Genomic DNA, 27,718 nt, shown 5'->3' with positions numbered 1-27,718 from the left:
TTAGTTCTTTCAACTCAGTGGCCATATCAGTGGAAAAGACTTCTAAAAATTAGAGTTCATAGAACTAAGAAAAACAAAAAATGTGTGACAGAATTGAGAACCTACCTGAACAGTTTAGATGAAATGAGTAAGTCCTTGGCTTCCTCTATCTGTAGCACAGAACATCAGGAAATGTTTGTTGTTGATCATGTAGATGGTTGTGATGGGGGAGAGCAGGTGGAATTAAGTTATAATTTGCTTAGGAGTTTTTTTTTTTTTTAAACAGTTGTAGATATTATTCCTAATTAGCTGACTGAAGACCAGGTTTAGGGAGACTAGAATCCCTAAGAGGGTTGTCTAATCTTGAACCAAGGGTTCTAAACCCTCTAGATTTATAGTGGAAATAACAAGTGCAATTAATTTTTTCTACTTCCACGTTTTCATTGAGGGATGTGCATAATTGGTTAGGGAGGAATTCATCTCCCTGTGATGAGGCCTGGGATACCATGGTGAGTGAAGGAATGCTAAAATATGCCAGAGAGAAGGAAGATATGGAAGTTGGGAAGCATCTGGAAGAAAAAAGAAGCCCAAAGGGAATGACAGGATTGATAAATTGGAAGCTTAATGCTGTGAATGTTAGAAGAAAAGCTTCGTAAAGAAAGAGATTAGAATCTCAGAGAATAAATTGCCAAATGGAGTTCAGGGTGAATCCCAGGGGATCAATGCCGATTTTGCCTATCATCCACACAGCCCAGCCTGCGGTCCCTGTCTTCTCCCACCCACTCTCACAATGCCTCACAATGGCCTGGGGACACAATCCAGACAACAGCACATTTTACAGACAAAAATATGAAATCCAGGAGGATGGGTGCTTGTTCAAGTCAGAATTCCCATGCAGGTTGTGTAGTACTTACTCCGTTATACCACACGGCTGCCCAGGAAGCACAGATTCTCAGTGAGCAAAATTTTATGGCTATAAAGTCTCAAGACTGAACCAATTTCTCTGGAGAAGAAAGAAATTAGAGGGGTAAACATTGAAAAAGAAGAGGTATATGTTTAAGTGAGCCTTTTATTTACATTTATGGTAAATTTTACATTCTCCATTCTCCATTCTGTTTAAAATGTTTTCTATAGCTTACATGAACAGGGCTGGAAATGGATGTTCAGGGTAATGGAGGTGATGAGTCGGGAAGCTGACAGATAATAAAAGAAGGAAAGGGAACGGCTGTCTTTGTTTTGCCAGGGACTAGTCTTCTCTAAATTCTTGGAAAACAGAAAACATTAGTGGGCCTTTACCTTCATGAACTTGGACCCCAGTTCAGGGCAGCATTGTCTCTGGAGAGCAGGGAGAGAAGGAAACAAATAGGGCTGGGCCCCACTGCATTTTCTGGCTTGTAGACTACAGTTAAGCTGAGCCTGTTCTTGGAATGGTCAAGTCCAAAAGACTGAGCCTCCAGGCCATGGGACCATGCATCCAGGTGCATTTCAGTGCTCAGGAGAAAATGAGCTAGATAGGCAATGAAATCAGGCATATGAGAAGAAATCCTTGTTTTTGCAACCTTGGTCTGTACTGGGTGAAACTTATTTTAGAATGAATAGAGAATCTCTTCATCTGCTCAGGGAAATTGCTGGCTTGAATTTATAGTTGATTTCTTCCAGATGGGCTCATTGAACAAGTCATAATTCAGCTTTCTGTGCAAGGAGAAAATGGGAGGTCATCTCAAATTGTGAAGAAATATTGAGAAAATTAAATAATTTTCTGGATGAACATGCATAAGGCAAGGATGGAAGTAGAGGTAAATGAATCCTCTCCTATTCCTCCACAAAAGATATTATTTGATTTGTGTATAATTTATCACCTTGGATTTAGGAATGAAATTGATTATATTTCAAAAGCAGCTAAGTGGAAATTTATTTGAATTTGAATACATGGAGCCAGAGAAGGAAAGGACATAAGTTAAAACACTCAAGAAAATTGCATGAAGAGGCTAATGACTGGAAGGAGCATAGGGTTCTGGCCTTTTAAAAGTCTCACATTAGGGCTTGATCCCATAGTTTGTAAGTAATGTTTTGGGAATGTCAGTGCTCTCTCAATGCTCTATCAACTGATATAGAGAATCACCAATGTGTAGCATTTCTTCTAATATTATTTCCATTAAGTTCTTTGAGAAAAGCTAGTTAAAGTAAAATCATTGCTCTCATGTAGCTTAAAAGGCCCACTGAAATTGGATGTCTTATGAAAACATGCTAATTATAACAATGCACATTAGGAGGAGTGGGGCAAGGGAGAGAAGGATCCTGCCAACTTTCTTCTGTCATGAAAAATGAAGAGGCCTGTGGCTAGGGTTCAAAATTGGAGTGTTGCTCTCCTCTTTGAATGCATGAAAGATGCAGGTAGACTTAGGCAGGCAGGACCCACAGAGTCCTCCAAGGCTGGAGAGATTCAGCATGAACTGAATTTGGGCAAAGTTCCGTTTTAGTCAGCTTTTCATTGCTGGGAACAAAAGACCTGACAAGAACAATTTTAGAGGTGGAAAAGTTTATTTAGCACTCATGATTCCAGAGATCTCAGTCCATAGAGGACTGACTCCATTTCTCTGTGTACAGGATGAGGCAGAACATCATGGTGAAGGGTGTGGTGGAGGAAAGCAAATCAAGAGGAAAGCAATCAGGAAGCAGAGAGTTCTCCACTCACCAGACAAATTATAAACCCCAAAGCCATGCCTCTAGTGACTACTTCCTCCAGCCACATCCTACCTACTTACAATTACTGCCCAATTAAGGGTTAATGTGTTGATAAGGTTAAGAGTCTCATAGCCCAATCATTTCACCTCTGAACTTTCTTACATTGTCTCACACATGAGCTCTTGGGGGATACCTCATATCTAAACCATAATAGCTCCCTTGGAGTAGAATGCCAGGCAAACTGCAGGCAGATTCAGGGCTTTACAGACAGCACAGGGTAGTGAGGAAGCACAATGGTTAAGAGTGTGTGCTTTTGAGCCAGATCCTCCTGGCTGTGAGATTTTAGACACATTACTTCACTTCTTCAACACCTCTTCTTCATATTCAAAACGAATATAATAGTATATTGATCCCACAGGATTCCTATGGGGATTGGAGACATTATCTGTGAACTTTGCATGCCACTGCCTGGAACACTGTGAGCAAGTTTTAGCTTAGGATGATTTTATTTCTTAAACCATAGGTAGCCAGGCTTTATCAGACAACAAATAATGAGAGTGGTGAGCCTCAGGAAGTCCTTGCAGATATGGGAGGTTCAACAAATGGCCACCCTAAAAGAGGGACTCAGCCAATATCCAATCCCCACCATGCAGTCCTGGACCCCATTATCCAGCCAGCTCCAATATCCTCTTTCATTTCAAATGACCTGCTAGACACAGTAACTGGTCCCACATTGTGACACAATTGGGATTTTTTGTTTCAGAGTTCAAGTTAAACAGATTTGAGCCATGTTATATTTTGGTTCCACAGCAATTGATTATGCAAGTTTCATATCCTCTTGGCTTTAGTTTCTCCAGTGTCCAAGATCAAAGAGTAGAAAAAGAAAGAAACAGCAATGGCTTTGAGAGAATGGTCACCATCAACTCCAACACCCCTTCTACAATGAGACTGGAAGAGTGGGAGATCTGTTAACATCACTGATTAATTGGTAGGATGTTTTGCCAGTTCCTCATATTTTGAATACCATGGCAAGAAGCAAGCAACCCACAGAGCTGGAAAGAGAAAATACTATAAAATACTCTCACCTGTAAAACGGGTGAGTCATTGGAGAAGGAGCAAGACAAGGAAAAGGGAAAGGAAAAAACAGAATAACAGAATAACAGAATAAAAGGGAAAGAAAAAAGGAAGATTGAAGAGAAATGAAGCTTTCTAACATGGATGGAGCTTAAGAATTGGAAAACGTTAATAATAACAGTTATAGAAAAGTGGGAGTGAGGTCAATGGAAAGCCCCAAAATATTGTAAATACAAAAGAGCCTTTGGCATTCTGATCCATCTCCCGTCTTTATAGTTAAAGAAAAGAAGGAAAAAAGGAAGAAAAAAAAAAGAAAGAGAAAAGAAAGAGAGAATCTGTCTTGGGTTTTGTATCTAGAGGATTGGACTATGATCTATAAGGCCCTTTCCAAAGATAATAATCTGTGAATTTCTAAGTCATATATATTTACACAAGACTCCTTATTGGTTAGGATAATTCAGTATGGTGTGCATAACTTCCATGATAGCCATTTGGGGATGATGTGAATTTGTTTGATTTTCATGGTTTTCAAAAAGGATCCTAATGCCCTTCAATGTTCTAAGTAGCTTATTGTGTGATTAAAAAAAAAAAAAATACGAGCCCCTTGGGTATTCTGGGACTAATGCTGAGCTTTTGGTAAAATACGAATCTAGGCTAGAACTAGGTCCTAGAACTTTGTGGCATTCCCCCCGTTTGCTCGTTGTTAAATTCTAGGATATCGGTTTCCTGGGTGTTCAGGTTTTCCATTAAGTACAGCATATCAGGAGAGACTCCAGAGCCGACCTCATAGTTGGTTCCACTGGTCTCCGAGGACGTTTCCGTGTCGATCAACAGAGCGGGCACCGGGCTCAGGGGATCTGGACCTAGGTTTGCCAGGGAGGTGTGGTTAGACTCGTGGAACTCTGGGAGACTCCACCTTTTGGGGAACCTATCCTCAGTTGGGTTTTCCTCGAACAGAAAAAGGTGTCTCTCGTCGCTTTCTGGACCAGTCTGAGGAATAGGCCCCAGAGGAGGTGTCCCCTTTTCGGAGGGGGCCAGGAGTCCTGCTGGGTCCTCCTGCTGCCCAGTCCTGCTGGGTTGAACCCCGGTGAACTCTAAGCTCAAGATGGAGGTAGCGGAGTCATGGTGGTGGCCTTCGTAAGAGGGCTCTGGAGCTTCAGCATTGGTGACCAGTACCTCGGGGACCTGTGGCATTTTGGTGGGGGAGGCCCGCACACTGGACTGCGGGGTCAGGCTCTGCAGAGTGCTGGTCCGGCTGGTCTCCCTGATGGTGGACAGCTCTCCCATGCTGGAGTGCATCTTGGGACTGCTCTCGAGGGAGGGGGGCTGTTTCCGAGTGGGCGAAGCTCTGTGGGGGTTTCTTGAGGGCACGTCCAGCAGGTCGCGAGCTGGGCTGAGCGGGAATAACATGGAGCTGTCGCTGGCCTGCCTCCCAAAGTTCCTCCTCTTGGGGCTGGTGGGGTGCTCGTGGGTACTCAGGAATCGCTTGACTCTCCTGATCATCGAATGCCGTTGGCCGTGCTTCTCATAGTCCCACAGCCACTCCTCGCCAGGGAAGTCAGACTCAGAGTGCCTGAAACAATGACAGAAGGCATTGGGGGCAGACTCTGACGTTAGGAGATGGGTTTGACATTTTGCATTACAGATTTTGGAGATAGGGAAGGGAGACTTTAACTTGAGATAGTCTAGCCAAGGTTCTCCAACTGTTTAGTCTGAGGCCCTTTCATTATTTTATCTATCTATCTATCTATCTATCTATCTATCTATCTATCTATCTATCATTTATTTGTTGTTGGGTACTGGGGATTGGACTCAGGGACACTCAACCACTGAGCCACATCCCCAGCCCTATTTTGTATTTTATTTAAGGGCAGGGTCTCACTGAGTTGTCTAGCACCTCACTTTTGCTGAGGCTACCTTTGAACTCAAGATCCTCTTGCCTTAGCCTCCCAAGCTGCTGGGATTACAGGCCTGGGCCACTGCACCAGGCTCTGAGGACTCTTTAAACTTTTAAATATTATTGAGTACCCCAAAGAGACCTGTTTATTTAGGTTATGTCTATTGCTCTTTACTATATCTGAAATTATAACTGAGGAATGTTAAAAACACAAGGATGTAGAACACATGTTCTATTTAGTGGCTAAGTGATGACATCATCACCTATCTTATAGTTTCTGGAAAAATTCCACTTTATAGTAGCCCCACTCCCCTATCTGTGGAGACATATTCCAAGACCACCAGTGGATGCCTGAAACTGCAGATACTGACCCATACACAAACATTGTAATGCTTTTTCCATCTTACCTAAGCACTTGCACACACAAGCCTGTTTGGTACTAAGGTCTACTCCTGTCTTGGATTACATGGTTGTCTCACATCTCTGTGTGCATTTTTAGTCTTAGTGGGGCTCAAGGAACTACTTAAATCCTTGCCCTTAAAAGACAAATACTCATGCTGTCTCTGGGATCAACAGTAATCATGCTGTCCCAGTCCAGTGTTGGTATACACAAGATGCTTTATGCCAGCTACATTTTATGTGACGTAACAGAAAAATATGCCATGGTATAATGTAGGTATAACCTGAAAGGGCAAAAGGAGCAACCAAAGAAAATGTGTTCCCTGTGTTTATGAATAAAAGATGGATGATTGAGATGATTAGCAGGGTAAGTGTCCTGGGATGGTGTTCGATTACAGCCTCGTGCTGTTACTCTAAAGCCCCAGCAGCGCTCTTGGCTACCAGATAGCCTCCTGACCCACCCTCTGCTGTGCAGATGCAGATTCTGTTACAGCGATTTGGGAAATGCAGACTCATACTTCAGTGGCCCCGGTGACCCTATTCGTTGTATTTCATTAGGTCACATCTCCAGTCACACTTCACAGGGGATCCATTTAGCTTTGGAGGACATCAGAGGAGGGACAGCACAGTTGGTTATGAACATTGCCACATTGGATGTGCTTTGGGATTTGAGGTCAAGCTGGCAATCTCTCTTTATGGACACACATCCATTTGGGATCCTGACTACTTATTTGGGATTTATTTTCCTTAACTACTTCTTGTTTTTAAATTTAGGACAATCATATTTATTTATTTTTATTTTTTTTCGAATATTTATTTTTTGGTTAGACATAATACCTTGGTTTATTTATTTAATGTGGTGTTGAGGATTGAACCCAGGGCCTCGCGCATGCTAGGCGAGCGCTGTACAGCTGAGCCAAAACCCAAGCCCAGGCATAATGTTTATACATGGTGATGAGTTGGAGATTAACTAATTGGAATATAAGACAGATAAATATACTAATTACACCAGTCCATCTGAGCCAAAACCCCAGCAAAGTGGTCTCTCAAGCACAGCAGATAGTGTTCTATGTTAAATTGGTGGGGAAACAGAGCAGTACTACTTTTATTCTTGACTGTGATCCTTAAACATTTTCTATGCCCTATGATACATATTGGCACCAGTCTCTCTAGTCACACTTGCCAAGAATCCAGAGTCTGTTGAAGATCTAAAATGTGTGGCAAGCAGAGCAGTGAAAACAATGTTTATACTGGGCCTAGACTAGAATATTTCAATGTCTGCAGGTGATGGGAGTTCTATTGCTTTTGAATTCCTCCAATCTATGTGTACTTTGGGCTATCTCCCTTGCCAGGGTGTAGGCACATGATCCAGACTGGGTTTAGATCAAGTGCACCCATCATAGATCCAGTTACTCAGGAGGCTGAGGCAGGAGGATCACTTGAGCTCAGGAGTTTGAGGTCAGCCTCAACACATATGGCAATTCACAGCTAACATCATACCAAGGTAAAGGGGAATATTTTTTTCTATAAGATCAGGAACAAGACAAGGTTGCCCACTCTTACTGGAGCAGTGGTCCACTTTATGCTTTGAACATAGCCCTTCCATATTTATTTTTAAATTATAGGTGGACACAATATTTTACTTTATGTCGTGCTGAGGATTGAACCCAGTGCTTCATGCATGCTATGCAAGTGATCTACCTCTGAGCCACAACCCCAGTCCTTCCTTAACTACTTCGACACAATCTGCTAGGAAAAATAATTTATATTATTACTACTTCAAAACTTTGTGACTCAAAAGGAAAAAACTTTCAAATTGGTATAGTGGATATGTACATTCAACTACAGTGAGAGAAATACTTTCCTAATTCATAGACTGAAGAAAAATGAAGTGCAATGGACAAACGGCAAAGAGGCTAGTGTTCTCACTAATGATCTACTGATTGACATGGGGTAGACCTTCTAGGGAAACCCTCTTGCACCTTCCTGCCTCAGGAGAGTGTGCTGTGGATGCATGATATTTATCTGCTTATTTCACACCCCCCCTAATTTATTGATCATCTACCATCAACAATTTGTTGCACTAGATACCTAGTGTGCTAGATACTAAATAATTATAATTTAAAAGGAGGCAGAAGGCATGCATATGAATTACATTTGGGGCAAAGTAAGTTTTTGAGCTGGACTTTGCCACTAAATCAGAATAGGATAAATGGAGAAGGAAGGACAGGGGACCAGGTGGAAGTGATGATGAGCAAATAAGGCAGGAATTAGGGTGTTAGTAAAGAAGAAGAAGAAAAAAAAGAAGTTTTTGAGACACAGAGGACAGTATCAAGCATAGGCTGGAAAGATTGTCCTGGAGTGTGTTATGAAGAGCCATATGCCAGGCCGATGGATTTGGACTTTCTTCCAGAGGCAGTGGGTGGCCACGGATTGTCTTGGAGAATGGAGGGCACAGAGTTGCATGGTATTAGTGTCCAAACTGGAAAGGCTACATGAAAAGCATGTAGTCTGATTAATGCTTAGGATAAGAAATACGACTTGAAAACTTTCTATACTTTTAGTCTGGGTCTTTGGAAGAACACTTGGTGTCCAATGTATCTCAAGAAGTGACAAGTGGTGTCCTTCAGGTATTTATGCCATGTGAGAGCAATAGTCAAACTCTCCAGCATGATGACCAAAGGACCTTTCTTTTTAATACTTCCGTGTAAGATCTCTAACACATCATGCCCACCTCCTAATTTTTCTAAAAGTTATGATTTTCACTATGTCTGTGGTTGATAACAAAATGGTTTAAAGCTTAGAGCACATAATAGAATACTTTAAAATAATCTTTATTTTATTAGGCATGGTGGCACATGCCTGTAATCCCAGCTATTTGGGAGCCTGAAGTTGGAGGATAGCAAGTATGAGAAAACTCAGTGAGACCCTGTCTCAAAAATAAAAAGGGTTTGGGATGTAGCTCAGTGGCAAAGTGCCCCTGGGTTAAATCCTCAGTACTTGGCTGGGGGTCAGGGGCAGTCTTCATTTCCCATTTGAGGGGCTTGGGTGTGTCTTTTAGGTTTTTTATACTTTCTGCTCATTCTTATTTGATTTAAAAATGTACCCTTAGTTTATATAAAGGTTAGTTCAATTCTGAGATCCAAAAATAATTCCATTTAAACAACTATAGCAGAAACATTATATGATGGAATGTAAGCACCCTTATTATATTACTATATACTATAGATGGTCAGCTAAAAAGGCAAGGTTTTATGTTTTGGAACTCATTTGGATTGAGATAGGTAGGTAATTAGAGATAGAAGGACATAAATGGAAAATGCCTCACAGCCATTGCGTTTTAGAGATGGAATAGGAAAATTATCTCTGGTGAGACAGAAAGATTCATTTTGAGAGCTTAGGGAGCCAGGATCGCTGCTACCCTGGCTAACACTTATTAACTGTGTAACCTTTGGAGACTCATGTAACCTCTCTGTGACTTAGTATTATAGTTTGTAAACTGGTGATTATCTTACTTTATTTGCCTTTCAGATTGTTTGGGAGTTTAAGAGGGTAACCTCTGCCAAAAAGTTTTGGACAGTAGAAGATATAAAGAGGACTCTTGTCAATGACTGGCAAACTTTCAGAAGTGGTTTTTAAATAATTATTGATTAATGACAGTGTCTGCCTGAAGGTCACTCCATCTTCTCCCGTTAGAGTGTCCTTTAGCCAGGTGTGTGGTGGTGCGTGTCTGTAACCCCATGACTCAGGAGGCTTAGGCCGGAGAATCACAAGTTTGAGACCAGCCTGAGCAACTTAATGAGGCTCTGTCTCAAAGTAAAAAATAAGAAAGGGCTGGAGATGTAGCTCAGTGATAGAGCACCCCTGTGTTCAATCCTCGGTGCCAAAAAAAAAAAAAAAAATCACTGTACATTTAAAATCTTATAAGGGATGATTTAACAGCAATTTCATAGTAAGTTGGGGGCCCTGGGTAAATGGAGAGGAATATAAAGACTGGCAGAAGCTGAGATATTTGAGGAAAGGAAGATAGGGTTGACTAAATAGTGGACCTTCACCACTTGCCAGACATTGCCAACTCTGTTGTGTACATTTATTGTACACTGTAAATCACCACTTCAGATATACAGGACACATGAGAATAAGAAAGGCTGTGTAATATATTGGGCTATTTTTGAAAAGGAGGAGAAGAGTCAGAGAAGGAGAGAAAGAAAAGGTAATGTTAAGCCAGTCAGACTTGTTGCTTAGAGTTGGGTCTAGGAGGGACAGTGTGCATTATTTCTACAGGACAGATAGATGTCTAGATTGTATTTTTTTCCCCCTGATGTTTAAGGAAAAACTCAAACCCAGCATTTCAAAACACACACTGAGCTCCCAATAAAACCATCATCCCCACAGACCCCCTTGCCAGTGACAAACAGCTGAAGGCATAAGCAGCAGTGGTTTAGTGAAGGGCTCTTTAAGAAGTTTGGGCTGGTCAGGGTGCAGGAAATTTCCCACCGCAGAGATTGGCTCCTGAGGATATTCAGCACACTTCCACACTTCTTGGTGTGTGTCAGATACAGAAAGACCAAAATAGTACTGATGACTTAGAGAGTTAATGCATTTGTTTAGAGATTTTTTTTTTTTTTTTTAGTTGTAGATGGTCATAATACCTTTATTTTACTTGTTTATTTTTATGCAGTTCCGGGAATCAAACCCAGTTCCTCGCACATGCTAGGCAAGCTCTCTACTGCTAAATCACAACCCCAGCCCTCAAAGTGAGCCTTTTGCAAAGCAACTTCCTTTTCTCTAGTGTGATTAGGTAAATATAGAGCTTCAAAAAGATTGAAGGTTTGATGAAACCTTATGATGCTTGCCTTTCTTTTTCTACTCTACTTTTGAAGGTTTGTTTTGACAATTTAAATTCAAACAATAATATTGAGGTCATTTTAAAAAAAGTGAAATGAGGAATTTAGGAAAAAGATATTTAATATGATGAGTTCTCATATCAGGTTTATTATTTTAAAATTGCTAGTGTACTTAAAATTAGAGAGCTGATAATTTTTGCCGAGAATCTATCTGGGTAGACACAGGCAGAGGAGCATTTGAATATCGGCAAAGCAAAATGTACTCTTCAAACACATTAGAGGTGAACACTGTTATTTTTGACCTTCTGTAATGCAGAATCACCATCAAAGCTGTTGTCTAGTATTTATCAAATGGTCAAGGTGAGGTGCTGAGGATCAACCCAGTGCCTCACGCATGCAAGGCAAGAGCTTTACCACTAAGCTATAACCCCAGCCCCCAATTGTGCTTTTGAAAAGGCATATCTAGCTTCATGCTACCACCTTGGTTATACTGTTCTGGCCCTTGCTGGCTGACAAACAAAGAAAAGTGGAGGTTTACTTACCCTCACCCTAATACTATTATATTCTATGGTAGTTTCATTAGAAAATGAAATAAAGCTATGTTCACCTCTGATTCCATTTAAAAAGTAAAAACTGAGCACCAGTGGTGACCCCAGATCAGCCTGGGAAAGACTCAGAGGAGTTCTACAACTGTGAGCCTAGTGCACATTCCTCTCTTTGGAAGGTGTCTCCTTCCTTTTTGGTGTGTTAAGGGGAAAAAAAACCAAATCAATTTTCTAAGAATACATTTTTGTTGAAGCTGGTGATTCAGAGATTGAGATATTTTTAGTAGTTTATAACACAATCTTTCACTAATATATATCAGACTGTATTTTCTTATAAAGCTAAAATGTTTTAATATAGTTGGTTAAGAAAGGATTACTGAAGAAAAAAATCAACCTAAAAGTATATTAAACCAAATTTTAATATGATCTTTGCTTGCTGCAACATATATATTTAAACCAATATCACCTACGGTACAATTCTAAAAACTCTGTGTACCCTAGGTACATCTATGTATAATTACAAGAAAGTAATTATATTACTGCTACATATGCTTAGAAGTTTTGGAATAAGCAGATGAGTAAATTACATTATTTCCAATAGAGTTGTTATAGTTTTACAATAACAAGTAAGCTTTAAATAAATTCTTCAACTCCTAACTAGAAGGAACTCTTAAAATTTTGAATATTTCTTCTTTTTACTAACTAAGTGGATCCTTAATTGACCTCAAGGAGCCCTTCCATAAGATTACTGTAAATGTGAGGAGGTTTTGATATATATTTGAGTAGTGATTGAAAAGTTCAATAAAGCAATGTTCTTTAAATGGGATTGTAGTAAACAGACAGCTTACAGGCTTGAGCATGCTTTTAGATTAACAGGCAGTTAGTTACAGCAAGCACTCAGGACACACTTGAGTGATCCATTTCATAAGCACCTCCCGCTGTCTTTTCTAGGATTTGGAATCCTCTGTTGTTATGGATGGAGAGTTTGTTGGTGTTCTTCTAATGCTTTTTAGGGATTATTGCTCCTTTACTGTTGGCTGTTTTGAATTTCAAGACAGGATTAAAGGGAGTTATGAGAATTCAGGTCTTTAATTTTCATGTACTCTATTTCTCAGTGTTGTGTTAATGAGTAATTGCTAGTAAATAAAAAACTGTATGAATTTTGAAGTGACTTATGATGATCTGGATTAGGTCAGGATCTTTTTTTTTTTTTTTTTTTTTTTAACTGTATTTTTTTAGCAATGATGGCTGAGGCTGGCCTGGGACTTGTAATCCTCCTGCCTCAGCCTCTGGAGTCGCTGGGATTATAGGCCTGTACCACCATGCCCAGCAAGAGGTGCTTTTTTCTGTTCTTTCATTTTTTTAAGCCTATCTGTAGCATCTGGCATAAAAGTTACCACAGAGTACAACTCTGAAAAACAATTGAAGGTATGAGCAAAAACATATTTTAAATTTGTAATTAAGATTAGAAAAAGGGGGGCATAACTTTATTTCAGTTACATATATCTATTAAATATATAGAAAATAGTGCCATGCTTTGAACATGTTCTTAATATTGAGAACAAAGGAATTTCCTTTTTAAGTAGAAATGGATAGTGTGCTGAATGTTAAAGTCACTTCTGAGTGTGCTAAATATGAGGCAGAATAACTTCTCAGGTTGCCCTTGGATAGTACTTTTGCTAGATTTTTGAAGGGAATTGCCTTGATTTTAGAATTTTTGGGTCATGGGAGTTGTGACTACAAATCTGAAGTGTTGATATAAAAAGATAAAGGGACTTTGATTTCTGAATTAAGTATGTTGGGAATATATACTCTAAACAGAATAATAAAATAAAAATTTACTCATCCAAAAATAAAAAAGAAGCAGGGGTGTTTTATATGCTTATCAAGCATGAACATATAACCAGCCTTGGCTAATCAGTTGTGCCTCCCTATCAGTAGTGGTTAGTTTGGGAATAGATATGTTAGCCAAACTCAGTAATCACAGCAAATTCAGTACTGCAGCTTTAAGAGTTGGAAGGAGTTGTGCCCTTTGCACAGGGTCTGCTGAACCATAAGCTTGGAGCTGCTGGCTACCATTTTGCTTTTTTGCCCCCTGAAGAGAAGAACCTGCCTGAGAACTGAGCCAGAGGAGAGAAATGCACAGCTGAAAGACAGGAGTGGTCAGCTGGGTTACATTAGGGAGCCTCTGGATCCAGCTTTTTTTTTTTTTTTTACTGTATTTTTTTTTTTTTTTTTTAGCAATGCCTAAAGCGAGCCTGGCCTCTGAGTATGACCCCAAAAAACCCCTTTTTGCTTTTAAGTTAGTTTAAGATTGGTTTTACTGTCACAGGTGATGAGAAAGTTTTCTTGAGTACTCGAATCATGGATCCAAAAGGCCTTTCTGGGAATGCTTGTCTTTTCCTATTTGTGCTCCTGCAGGGCTTTCTCTGGAGTGAGCCTCCCATTTTATGTTCCTCATTCATAGAAAAATCAAGACCAACTGAGCTTTTGCCTAACTGCTTCTTTGGTCAGTTGGTTCTAGCAGAGTCCTGCTAGGCATCTCATACAAAACCTCTTCACAGACCTTGACCTTCACCTGGGCTCTTCCCTGTCATCCTGGTAAACAGACCTATCTCATAGCTAATATATTTTTGCTGCAGTCTTAATGTATTTCCTGGTTCTGTCTCAACTGTTTTATTTTCTGTCCCAGATTTCCAGGTTACTTTAATATGAAAAAGCTTAGGTTTATTCAATCTTTCTATGCCTCAGTTTGAAATCAACAAATAAAAGACCTGAATAGCTGATAATAATAATGCTCTATGGTTATATTAGATTGTTTTATGTTTATAATATCGTTTAATCATCTCTGTAATTTACAATTCTTAATTTACAATTAAGAAATTATAAATCTGTAATGTTGTGTTTCTGTGTTTACAAACAGAAGAAACATGTATTTAAATATTTTCTTTGCTATTATTTTGGGAAGCGGTTACTTGGGATTGAATCCAAGGGCACTTTGTCACTGAGCTACATCCCGGCTTTTTTTTTTTTTTTTTTCAATTTTGAGACAGGATCTCACTTAATTGCTTAGGGCCTCACCAGGTCGCTGAGGTTGGCCTTGACCTTGTGATTCTCCTGTCTCAGCCTCCTGAGTTGCTGGGATTACAGGCATGTCCCCAATGCCCCCTATTTTAATATTTTCTAAAGAACATGGATATTTAGTTAGGCATTGGAAATTATATGATTAGTATAAATACATAGACCAAAATAAAAATCTTGAGATCCCTCAAAGTCATTTTAAACATTATATAAAATCAACTTAATGGACATTAGAAATGGAACATAGGGTGTCTAAATAGAATCATCACAATGATGCCCTGATTTTATCAATGGTGTTGGTCTCCCTTCTTTTGCAAGTTAGATCTTTAAATATTTTTGCATTCAGCAGTTGTGGGAGTAGGGGGAAGGATAAAGCATGCTTAATTATTTAAAAACAAACTCAGAGAAAAAACATCTCTTATTAATTTTCAAAATTGAGAAGATTGCCAGATGTCCATGAAGCTCTGCCACTGCAGAAGGAGTTACACAAGTTGCCAAGTGTCAGCAACAGGAAATTGCTACTCATAGACTGAGCAATAAGCTGGGCTAAGGATAAGCAACCTGGCCTGGAAGGACCCTGGATGAAAAGTTTCAGTCTTAAAAGGCCATCTAGAAGCAGAAGCAAGTCTAGCCTGGCATGGGCAACCTTCTCTGAGGTGTACTTGGAGGACACCAAGGCAAATCTCCTAGTTCCTAAATCATTTTCCTCATTTGCTATCACTCCTGAAATTCCACTGTCACCCTTTGCTTTGGATTCTTAAGCAGACCCCTTTGGAAAAGCATCATTATTTTTGAAGATTAGACATTTGGCTAAGAATGACACTTTATAGGGGTAGGACAGAAGCTAGATATCCTGTAAGTAGGGAAACAAGAAGCAGAACCCTGAGCAAGGAAAGGTGGTTACTTTGGCAACTAGACATGAATCTGCTCCACAATCTGCTTAGATTGACTTCAGGGAACAGCCAAAGTTTTGCCATGAAAAGTCCATTAAATTTTTCCCTTTTTACAGTTTTTTTTTGAGTGGGGGGGGCAGGGGGTTATTACTTTCTAAATTTTCTATGCTTACTTTAAGCTACTTAGAAACTGGTATCTGCTGTTAGCAAATATATATAAAATCCCTTCCCCCATTCACACATTTCTCCAAAATCGAACTTAATAAACTTATTCTAGAGCTATGCATGAATCACTTCAGGCCTCAACCTGTTTATTTAAGGCTCATGGTACCTAAGGATAGAGACTGATTTGTCTATTGAGCATGGTTAGAAAAGAAAAAAGCCCCCCCCCCAATGTCAAAAGATCAGTGACCACATTATTTTTTAAATACTGAAGATTTAAAAAAAAACAACACACACACACACACTTACCCCATTTGGATTGTTGACCCTAGAAATGAGGGTATGCAGTAGTCAGCTGCTGCCAGTGTGTATGGTGGTCGAGCAGCAGAATCGTCCCAGTAAATGTCCTTCTTCATCTTGGGTAAGCTCCTATGCATTTCATCCACAGCTAAAAGAGAGACCTAAAATCATCGTCATATTGTTAGGCCAGATCAGATGTGAATTATATTAAAAAAGATAAGAATTTTCAGTAGGGGGACTGAGTTTGAGAGCAACAGGACATAGTCCAAATGAATGGATGCACAGATGCCTACAGCATATATTTGCTACAATCTGGGCTACTGCAGAGAGTTGCACCTGTTGTTCACTACTGGAGAACACTGGTCAGTGGTATAAGTGAGGCTGTCAAGCTGCCCACCCTCTGTCCTTATGCCCGGGGATGGAGCTGCATCTCACCTGGAGGGAGGCAAGCACCTTTTCCTTCTTTGTTCACAGTTCTGGTATTATCTTAGTGCCTGCCCTGCCAGCAACCACCTAACTCCAGGTAGTGCAGCAAGGTGGACAGCCTCAGTATTCATTTCTGCTAACCCCATAAACACTTTTTTACTTGACATCACTTCTTACAATCCCTGGTTTCTTGTTTTTTTAGAAAAGCACATCAGCAAGCCTATGCTGTTTGAAGCTATAATCATCTTTCCCTTTGGCTTTGACTGAGTGATACATAAATAAATTACTCTCTCAGAACCAATTTTTGACAGAATGATTCAGGCATTGCACTTCTTCCTCTAACAGACTGACAAAGTAATCTCTGTGAAATGTCTGAACATGTTTAAAAGCCAAGTTGGACTTGAAACGAATGGACAAAGTGAAGGCCTTTACTTAGAGAAGAGAATAGTCTGAGGAGAGTTTTGCCTAACATTCCCCTCATGCTGGTTCTTCATGGAAAACTCACTGAGAAGGGGGTCCATTTTATGCATGTCAGGCAGATTTGAGACACAGGCCTGTGTGGTCCAGGCTCCCAGTGTCCAGCTGCTGGACAACTGACTGCTGAGGTCTGTGAGCTGTGAGTTTGGCAAGTCACATCAGATTGTATCTGGATGCTATTTTATGTCACTGTTAACCTCTTTGGGTGCCAAGTGAAACAGATAAAAAATGAATTAAAATACTGCTTTATTCTAGATGGAAGAGGCTGGTTAAAGCTGATAGAGAAACTTATAGAGAAAATTGATTTGAAATTCTACCTAAATTTCACTGGAACTGAGATCCAGGACCTGTGAGGCTCCAAAAGGATAATATATGCCTAGCCAAATTTTTAAATTTGTGGCTAATGCGCTGAAGTCCAGGGGCCTGCATTCAGAATCTGTTTAAATGAGAAACATCACAGGTGATTTATTGTTAAGTTTTATAAAGGAAAGAAAAATTCTTCTAACCTGTAAATTTCTATCAATGCACCAGTTAGTTTCAAAATCATCATCATCTTCTCCAAAAGGATTGATAAGCTGCTCAGCCACCTGCAGTTGGAAACACAGAATAAATCTATCATGATACTTGTGAAGACTAAGAACAGAGATTGAAGTTGATTCCTATTTTATTCTCTCCTTATTTTGTCACTTTCATAATATGAAGCCTAGAGGGGAGTGGGTTGTTCTCCAGACAGATACTTATTAGAATATAAGACTTGATTCTCTAGTCATAAATGATGCTCCTTTGTTTGCATGATCTCCACATGGATCTGTCTATTCAACTGGTGACAGAGAAGGCCCTATCACAGAGAAGCTTTGTGCTGTTTAGGCGCCACTCAAACCAGTGCATATTGAAGAGTCATCAACATGTGAGTGGCATATAGCTTGTGCTTTCAAGGAATTTATAAGGGCTAGGATGATAAGACAAAGTTAAACAGCAGAGGAAGACTTAAGTCATAGTTAAAGAAAGTGCAAGGTGGTTTCACAATTATTAGACATAACCGCTAAGTGAAAGAGCAGGCTAGTCAGTCATCACGTTGGAATTTGAGGCTTACTTAGCTTTACTCTAGATTGGCTCTTATCTATCTAGTAACCTAGATTTCCTGTTGAAAAAGTTTAGGTGGTTTCTTATCACATTTAAAAATGTTTGATAGATATTAAATATTCTTATCATATTCCTGAACTGAATAGCTTTTTTTTTTAGATGGGGTTTGCTATGTTGCCTAGGCTAGTCTGAAAACTCCTGCGCTCATGGGATCCTCCCACCTCAGCTTCCTGAGTGCTGGGACTACAGGTGTGTGTCACCTTGCCCAGCTTCTATAGCCTCTTGATGAGAGATTTTAAATGTCTAAAATGACTTGCTTGTCATTTACTTTTTTGAATAATTTACTTTGATTTGTGTGTGTGTGTGTGTGTGTGTGTGTGTGTATGAGAGAGAGAGAAAGAGGTGGGGGGGGAGAGAGAGAGAGAGAGAGAGAGAGAATGTGTGTGTGTTTTTACATTGAATCCTCTACATAGGAAAAACTTACAAGTATATAAAATATATTGTTTGATTAGTTATATACTTGTAATATCACCATATACTTAGAAGTATATAAAATATTATTTACCTATTCCTTATTTTTTTATTGGTTGTTCAAAACATTACAAAGCTCTTGACATATCATATTTCATACATTAGATTCAAGTGGGTTATGAACTCCCATTTTTAACCCAAATACAGATTGCAGAATCACATCGGTTACACATCCACATTTTTACATAATGCCATATTAGTAATTGTTGTATTCTACTACCTTTCCTATCCCCTACTATCCCCCCTCCCCTCCCCTCCCATCTTCTCTCTCTACCCTATCTACTGTAATTCATTTCTCTCATTGTTTTTTTCCTTATTATATACTTAAAATATTACATACTTATATGTACTTATAAACATATAAAATATATCATTTGATTAGTATCTAGATTTTTAGATTCTGAGACCACTGATAGGAGCTTTTTAGTATTTAAGTCAAACCATTTACAGCAGTTATTTTCAACCTTAGCTATGCACTAAAATCACCTAGGGAGCTCTTAAAAAATAAACAATAATGCCTGAGTCCCTCCTCTCAATATTCTGACTTAACCAGTGTGATTCTGGGCCCAGGAATTGGTACTATGTAAAGCTCCTAGGAGATTTTAAAGCATGGGCAGGTTGAGATCCACTTACATAGAGAAGTGTATCTCCCTTGTTCTAAGGGACAGTCCTGAGCAGGGCAGTGTCCTGTGTCAGTAAGTCTCTCAATGACAGCTATGTCAGAGTCCTTCATTGTGAGTTGTGAGGGTTGCCTGGGGTTTTTCTCAAATTAAATGAGTCACTGCTTATTCTTGAAAATATTTTTGTTATATATAAAATTTCAGTTTTATGGTGTTAGTCCTGTGTATATTATTATAATCTACAGTTATTAAAATGATACCTATGTTTGTGAATTTACAATCTCACAAAAATATGCTTTATTAGAGGCTCCATTTTCAGCAAGTAACTGAGTAATATAATGTCTAGAAGGTCCAGATGGTTTTCTACATTTTGAAAAGATTTATAAATATCTGAATTGTCAGGCTAGAACAGCTCTTTAGAAACTGAAATGTAACTCACTGGATTGGGAAAACTCACTCTGTTAAGTTTGCTTGTCTCTTAGTGGAGCTATGAATATGCCTTTTCATATTTTTAAAAAATATTTTTAGGCAAAGGATGTTAATATTTTAGAAAGTGCATCAGAAGAAAGGAACCATTTACTGCTTTATGGGCCAGCTGAACACCTTACATGGACATAAAGCAAAGAAGCTCAGCAAAACTCAGGGAAAGAACAACAACAAACAAAAAACACAAGAATGGTTTACCTTTGGGCCACCTGTGTGAATTTTATGTTGATAAAGACAAAGTCTACTTTTTTCTTTAATGGGAAATGAGAGCCATTAACTCTCCTTCTCTTTCTTACTTGTAAGTAAGTAAAAATAATTAACAATCACTGTCATCTGGTTAAAAATATTTTTGCCATTTGTAAAGGACAGCCTTTAGTCCTTGGAGTACAATTTGAAATGCCAACATATTTATTTTTTCTGGGTAAAAGTCAAACTGATGAAAGAAAAGACTTCTGCAGGGAAAAAAGTCTGCTACAATCTGAAGGCATGACAATGTGGCTGTTTGGAAGGCCAGACATTTGAAAATTCTATTTCATGAGTCACCTTTAAACTGTTGCTAGATTTCAGTTGACTTAATGATGCCATTATCTTTGACTTTCTTCCTATCACATACTTCCCATTTGGACATTCACCAAAGTGATGGAAGAATCAGGCATCTGGTCCTTACACACATGTACCTGGGGAGGGTTGAGAGGAGCAGCGATAGTGGTGGAGGTGGTGAAACCAATAAAATTCTTCACTGATAATGAGACAAGCTGTTTTACTGCTCTAACCTGTTTTTAAACTCCTGCAAACTCAATGTCATCCATAATCCTGGTGTTTCTGATTTTGATTCCCATGAGTTCTGAGTCTTAGTTCTGGTCTTGAAAATTGGATGCACTTAATGGTGTGGGACAGCTAGTAGGATTTCAAGCAATAATTTACAATGTTGAGCCGAACTAAGATACTACTACACAATTAATGCTTAAATCTGATTGATATCCAAAGCTGCTTCTTTGCCCTTGCTTACTCTTCCTAGTTGCTTATTGTGGTATAAAAATGCAGGCACAGTTATTACTTTAATTACATTATTGTAATCCTAATGGGAACAAATAGACACTAAAAAAATCAATAACTATAAAAAAGTGTTCTTCTAATCTCTTTAAACTGCTTCAGACTGCTGCAACAGAGTTGAACTACATCTCTGTCATTTTAATCCTTGATGGAAAAGTGATCACATATCTGAGCTGTTACATGTTAAATCTGCCTTTGATTCACTGATTAATAATTTTCTAAAGACTTAGTATAGGAGCAGTGTGGAGTTTGGAACATGATAGATTAAGAGTGGATCTTAGGGCACCAAAACTGATGGCTACCTTGAGCCATCCTGCATAGAAGAAGAATTGTAGGAGAGTAAAGATTGGAATGTAAAGATCTAAGTCATGCCCCGCGTAGCCTTTGGTGGGATCCAAAAACTGGCGTCCAATCAGGCATGCAAAGAAGAAGGTGTAGACAGCAAGAGTGACAACCTGGAATAGAGAGAAACTGGAGTGAGAGGACAGTGCTAGCTGCCCACAGGGAGCTAGAGTGCCAAGGTAGGCAAATAGAAAATATCACATGCAAAGTGTTTGATACCTGTGTGTAAACCAGTGGAATCCCAACCCAGTCATAACCGAATAAGAGGCTGCACCAAGAGCGGTATCGATTCATTTCCTAAGCCAGAAACAAAGCATGATTTAATATGATGATGAGTATGGTAATAAACATCAACTGGGATTCATAACATGGGCACGTCTTTTCCAAATGGGTTTGTAAAGTGATGGGATTGCCTTTGTGGCTCATAAATTGGCTACCAAGACTACTACAAAAAGAAAGTTCTGAAAATGACAAGCAACGAGCATCACTGAACAATGTGCAAAAAGGGTGAGAACATCTGGACATAAATATTCTTTAAAATATTAAAATAAGACAGGACTTTATAGAAATATCCCTTATTCTATAGGATCCATAATTTCCAACACATATATTAGGTGAAAGTGGTGATAAGAAAGCCATGGTTGATATTTAAATTGTAATTTCTAGTTAGCAAATTTCGAGGGTATTTTTTCCCCTTCTCATTTAAAAACATGCTTAATATAGATCTTAGAAAAGAGATGCAAATATATCCTAAATCTTCCCCTTGCTACAAATGGAGACTTTTGAATGCTCATACTGATAGAAAAATCCATCTTTGTGTGGCATAGGAATTGGCATAGAAAGGACTGAGTTTCATCGATTCCTTTCCTCTATTGAGCATACATTATTATCTAAGACTGGGATGAAGAGTTCACCTTAATTTGAGAGCTGTTTTTAAGCTATGGACTCCTTTCAGCCTAATCCAAGCAGGAGACAGTTGTGGCACAAATGTATCCAGTTCTTATGTAAATTTGTTCTCAGATGAACTCAGGGCTCTTTTGTGTAGTGAAAATACTGCTTTTTCAGGTGAATAATTGGAACACCTGAAAAGCTAACTTAAGCTTGGGATAGTCCAGTTTTGGGGAAATGGCTTAGGAGGTTTACTTTTCCTCCAGATTTTATCCTAGGGGTTGCAAATATGCTGTGTGGGCACCAAATCCTTCAGGTCTCTTGGCAGCCCTTGGTTAACGAATCAAGGAACACTTTTGGGCTGGGAGTGTGGTTCAGTGATAAAGCATTTGCCTACATGTATGAGACCCTGGGTTTGATTCCCAACACTTGGGGGTGGGTGGGGGAGCACTTTTTACAGAACCTATTACAAAGGATTCTGTTGAAACACAGCTTCCAAACAGCCACTAAAAGAATCTGAATTCAACCTGTATACTATCTCTGTCCTGTACACTGTAGCTTCTGATACTACCCCAGTGTTTCTAATTTCATGGAACCAGGATTAAACAAAGCAGATTCTTTCTGGTCTGACTTGTTATATCTAGGTTCTTTAGGGGATCTAAATGGCATTTTTTTAAACTTATGGTTTATGATGTACTTACAGTCATCAATGATTGAAGATCAACACTGTCTCTGATTCTACCTTCATCTCGGGCTTTAGTTGCAAGATTACCAAACCAGATGAATGGAACCCAGTATTTCAGATGAGGAGATTTGAGGTGGTCAAATATTTTCCTTTCATCTGCTGTCATAAAACCTTTATGCAAAATAACAATAGTGAGATTATACAAACTTAGCACTTATGCATCAACATATTTTCAGTCTATGATATAAACATATCAAAGGGGCACACTAAAGGAATGTAGAGTACAGGTTCCTGTCTAACATAGCTTATGTTTGTATTAGAGATAAGGAATGTGTGCACGAGAGCATGCATGCACTGGAACATGCGCACGTGTGTGCACACAACACCCAAGTCATATATCAGACAATGCATACTTAAGTGCCCAAACACACGCTGTCAATCTCTGATAGAGAAGGTGACAAGGAGACAATAAATGTGGACTGGAACATTTGGAGAAGTTTCTTCTTTAGGCTTTGGTTTATTCATCTAAAATTTGGCACAATAATACTTAGAATTGCTAGGACTGAAAGACTACATTGTGGTAGTTTATACAAAACACTTAGTACAGTGTTAAACACATGATTGATGTGACTGTTCCTTTTCACCTCTCCTTTCAAAGTCCTACATAGTCATGTTTTCTTCTATGAAACTTTCCCAAATTCTTTCCCTTGAGATTTTTTTCACTGTAAAGTGCCCACATAATATTCCCTCTTGGCTTGTATTATAGTAATATTGTACTTTATGTAATCATACATAAATGTTTCAATATCTTTAGAAAGGGTCCCCATAGTATTTTTCATATACTTTAAACATGCTTCTATAATTGTGCATATGTGTATAAAATACAGTTTGCTTGAGCTTGCAGTAACCTCTCTGAGCCTCAGTTTTCTCATCTGTGAAAGAGGAATGATAATATCTACTTTACAGGGATATTGTAGAATTGAGATGATGAACATATGTCGGGATGTTTGTTAGCATAATGCTTAGCACATACATAACACTCAGTGGGTGCTAAGGTATAATATATTATGTCACACTTCAGCTAGCCTTTTCCTTCTCCTCCCTCCTGTACAAGGAAAGAAGAGATTTGATAATAGAAGAGGAATAAGGTAGCAGGTTTCATAAACATTTATTTAAAGTCTACTCTATATTGGGGTTTGTTTACACAGAAATGTACTTTAAAAGTTTATAGTTTATTCCTGATCTTTTATGTTTTAAAAATTTTGATTGAGTAATTCAAATGCTGCAGATAACCTAAAGGACCAAAGAAATATTAATGGAGAAAGTGAGGTCTCAATTTCCCATCCACACACTTTTTTCCCTGGAGGAAATGGTTTATTGTAAATCTTTCCAGGGAGATCTCATGGATTTTCATATAGGCCTGTTTTTTTAAAATACAAATGGCTGTATATTTTTATAGTTTTATTTGAGATTAAAAAATTAATACAAAGAAAGTAGCATCATTCTTTTTAATGGCTGCTCTCTCAATTAATAGTAACATTAAATTATAGCTAATTGTATGCAATATAACCTTTTCCCATATATATTTGATAGACCTTTATTTTACTTATTTATATGTGGTGCTGAGAATCAAATCCAGTGCCTCACACATGCCAGGCAAGTGGGCTACTGCTGAACCCCAGCCCCAGCCCTCTATTTCCTTTTTGAATAGATATTTAAATAGTTTTTAGTTTTTTACTACTAAAAATAATACCATATGACTCTCCTTGTGCCTATACCTTGACTTGATTTTTGTCTCAGAAATGTAATTTTGTTATGAAATTCTGAGAATACCTTCAGATGAAAATCAACTTTTCATCTAATGCAACACATTTCATATCTTTAACTGTTACAAGTCTGATTATTTTTTTAATATAATCATCCCTCCCTACCACATAGTTTTAAGAGGTATTATTACAATAGAAAATATGTCAAAGGAGAAATGAGATATGCCTATTTTGAGTCACCAATGCACAGAATTGTGCAGTTGCATTGATCCTTGACCTGACCTAGGCAAATGCTTTTAGGAGTAAGGTCCACAGACAAATGACTTGATTCTCTGAATCACAAAAAGTACCTATTAAGCATGGAGTGGGCTGGGCGCCACTTAACCTACTAAAGCACACTCAGTATAGCAGGAGTTCTCAACCTAGGTTGGCACATTAGAATCATGTGGATACTTTTAGAAAATATCAATGTCTTTTCTCAGAGATTCTAATTTTATTCTCAGCGATTCTGATTTAAATGGTCTAGACTGAGGTCAGGTATCAGCATTCTTTGGAGTCTTTCTGGGTAATTAATGGAATTGGATCTTGGCAGTTATATGTTTACCAAGCTCTGCAGGAAATTCTGATATTCAGCAATGTTTGAAAATCACTGTCCTAACAAATGAAGTTTCTGTTTATTCAGTATTTGGAATAAACAGAGTTATAATTACAAAAACAATATTTACCAACAGAAGACAAGTTTAAGATTACACTCAAGTTATTCAGATTACCTTAGGAACATTCTGCCAATGCCTAGAAATTAGTACTCTCTCTGGAGGTAAAAATGAAAATAAGCTTGGAAATTCTTTTCTTTCTTAGTGCAGCTCAAAGTTGTTACATGATCCAGATAATCTACTTTTTTTTTAAGACTTGCAGAGCATGATTAAATGTTATTACAAGAGGTTAACAGCTAAATTTGACTGTCTTGGCTTAATGCTTTCTTTCTTTTCTTTTTTTTTTTTTTTTTTTTTTTTGTGGTGCTGGGTTTTGAACCCAGGGCCTCATAAATACTAGGAAGTCACTCTACCAATAAGCTACACCCCAATTTTTTTAAAAAATTTCATTTTGAGAGGCAGGATCTTGCTAAGTTGTTCAGGCAGGTCTTGAACTTGTGATCCCCCTGCCTCAGCCTCCTGAGTAGCTGGGGTTAATAGGCATGCATACCACACCTGGCCTGGCTTTATGTTGAAAGACTTGCTGCAGCGGTTCTTCCTTTAACTGGAAGCCTATTCTCAGATATTCTATATCAATTTTCTAACAGATATATTCTTAGGATTTATAGTTTAATTTTCAAAAATGACCCTGCTTGTATGTTGGTTGCAATCTCTGTAATTTGACCAAAGAATTACTTTGTCTCTAGTTATTTTTTATTCAGGAGTATGGATCAAATTGTGCAAGCAAGCCCTTTCTTGGCTTCTAAGCATTAGGCAAATATGCAGAGTGAGGGTTTATTTAGTGCAAACAATAAGGCAAGAGTTAGGCCCTTCTCTCAATGTAGGACATCGGTTGATTGGAAGGGGTCATGTAGAGAGAAGAAAGCTAATGGTTTTGTTTTTGGCCTAAATTCTTGATTACTGAGAAAAATAGATCGTGAATCAGATGTTAATGTATCGCTCAAGAGTATGCAGGAAGAATTTGGTCATTCCCTGAAGGGTCAAACATCTTATCTAAAGTAATTCCATCTTTGGAAATCAAATTGTTGGTCAATTGAAAAAAGTCTCTAGATTGTCAAATCCATTCAAAGAACATTTGTTATGAAATGAAATAATATTTTCATCAGCACTTGAAGTCAATTAAACCAGAGACCAATGCTTTTTTCCCCCCAGAACAGGGCTATTATCCAAGGCTGGTTAATTGCAGTTATCGATGTGCTACAGTTTGGCAGCATGATCAGTTGGCTGGTCTCCCACCACCCTGTCTCCTTCACATGTCTGTCTCCATGCCATGCTTCCTCAGGCCCTATCCATAGCCCTGGCTGGCATCACTATTTTATCCTGCTACTGCACATGCCTAGATTTCTCTTGGTAGCTCTTTTCTTTCTGGCTAGCTCAGCTCTGCTCAGTGATTTTCATGTTGCCTATCCCCCTAAAACCTCTAATATTTCTAAGCAGAGTAAAATATTTATATCTGTCAATGTAGGTATATGTTTGCATTGACTTGCAACTTGTGGTTTTATGGAGCAGGATCTGCTTGCTACTTTAAGGCAAATTTTATTGCCCTCAAGGTAGAAGACTAATTAAATACATTGGCAAACAACATTCCAGTCATCATAGATTTTGTCTGCTGTACACTTGGCCTATTTTTCCTTGGTTGAAGCTGAGACAGATGTATTTTGCTTTTACAGCAGAGGCTCTGTTAGCAGAAGAACTAAAAGCTCTGCACCTCAAGACTTGAAGGCAGAATGGGTTCTTTCTGAAAAAGAAAGCTGTGCATTCAGCATCTGAGCCGTTCTCAGAGGGATGACTTGTTCAGGAAGATTGCAACGTGCCTGGCTCGTTTTCATCTCTGTTTTCCAAATGTATGCAACAAAGCCACCACTTCAATGATAGATCTCCTTTAAATATAATGGGAGAACTTTTGAAATGCCTGTTGACTGGGAAAATCAAAGAGAGGCAAAATAAGATTGAGATGGATGGAATCACAGCATCCTGCAGGGCAGTGTATCAAAAGTTTTCCACCATAACCCTCAATAAGATATATGTGGTTATGAAACAATTATGTGTTCTTCCATTCCAATCCATTCCATTCCATTCCATTCATTTTAGTGTTCCCATTCAATCCCAATAAAAATGTTGGTTACAAACCATTAAGGTGACCACAGGGCAGAAACATTATGCAAAAGCCAATTGATTTTACTTAGGGAGAGAATAGAAGATCTCAGATTAAATGACACAGTTATGCCAGAAACTCAAGTGGGGCTAGGCTTCCAGACAATGAATCTGATTGAAGTCAGGACTTTAACTCAACAACCACTTAACAACTGGGGGCCTTGCTTGTTTGTATATGTATGTTAACCATGACATTCACTAACAATTAACCCAACAATGAATTATAGCTCACAGCACAGAGAAACATAGCACAGAGAATATAGAGGAAGAAAATCAGTTTCTGGGGTAGCAGTGCTGAATGGACACCAAGAGACTCCTTTATTTTTTCTGATATGTGCAAAATATCTCTAGTCATCCCTGTACTTAAATTAGTATCCTATTTGGTAGTTTACTGCCTTCTACACGATACACACAAGAAATAGCATGCACAAAATCAGTGTTTTTAACTCCTCACCTGTGCAGTTGGCCCAGAATTTCATTTGCCCTGAGGCATTGCAGATGAAACTGGAAGAATTAATTGGTATGCCCTAGTGCTGTAGTTCCTAAACTTTGCTACACATCAGAATGGTATTGAATCCCAATGTGCTAGGTTGGGAGCCAGATATCTGCGATTCCAATGTGCAGCAGAGTAT

At 38.7% G+C, this 27,718-nt stretch overlaps 1 protein-coding gene across 4 annotated transcripts in view; it reads right to left on the bottom strand.

The window, feature by feature from the left end:
• Positions 1-353: 353 nt before the first annotated feature.
• The window catches only part of Best3 (bestrophin 3), a 39,792-nt gene continuing 12,427 nt past the window's right edge, over positions 354-27,718 (bottom strand). For 2 of the 4 annotated variants that reach the window (XM_026386652.2, XM_026386655.2), the window contains 6 exons: positions 22,470-22,624; positions 21,100-21,177; positions 20,841-20,993; positions 17,272-17,352; positions 15,872-16,023; positions 354-5,311 (listed from right to left, as the gene is read on the bottom strand). In XM_026386652.2, the coding sequence (XP_026242437.1) occupies positions 4,399-5,311; positions 15,872-16,023; positions 17,272-17,352; positions 20,841-20,993; positions 21,100-21,177; positions 22,470-22,624 (1,532 nt within the window). In that variant the 3' untranslated portion in view covers positions 354-4,398. The remainder of the gene's footprint in view (positions 5,312-15,871; positions 16,024-17,271; positions 17,353-20,840; positions 20,994-21,099; positions 21,178-22,469; positions 22,625-27,718) is intronic. The other 2 variants (XM_026386653.2, XM_026386654.2) reach the window with 2 other exon arrangements.

This window comes from Urocitellus parryii, chromosome 5 (genome assembly GCF_045843805.1).
Source record: "Urocitellus parryii isolate mUroPar1 chromosome 5, mUroPar1.hap1, whole genome shotgun sequence".
NCBI classification, from domain to species: domain Eukaryota; kingdom Metazoa; phylum Chordata; class Mammalia; order Rodentia; family Sciuridae; genus Urocitellus; species Urocitellus parryii.
This window is presented reverse-complemented; position numbering and strand designations above follow the sequence as displayed.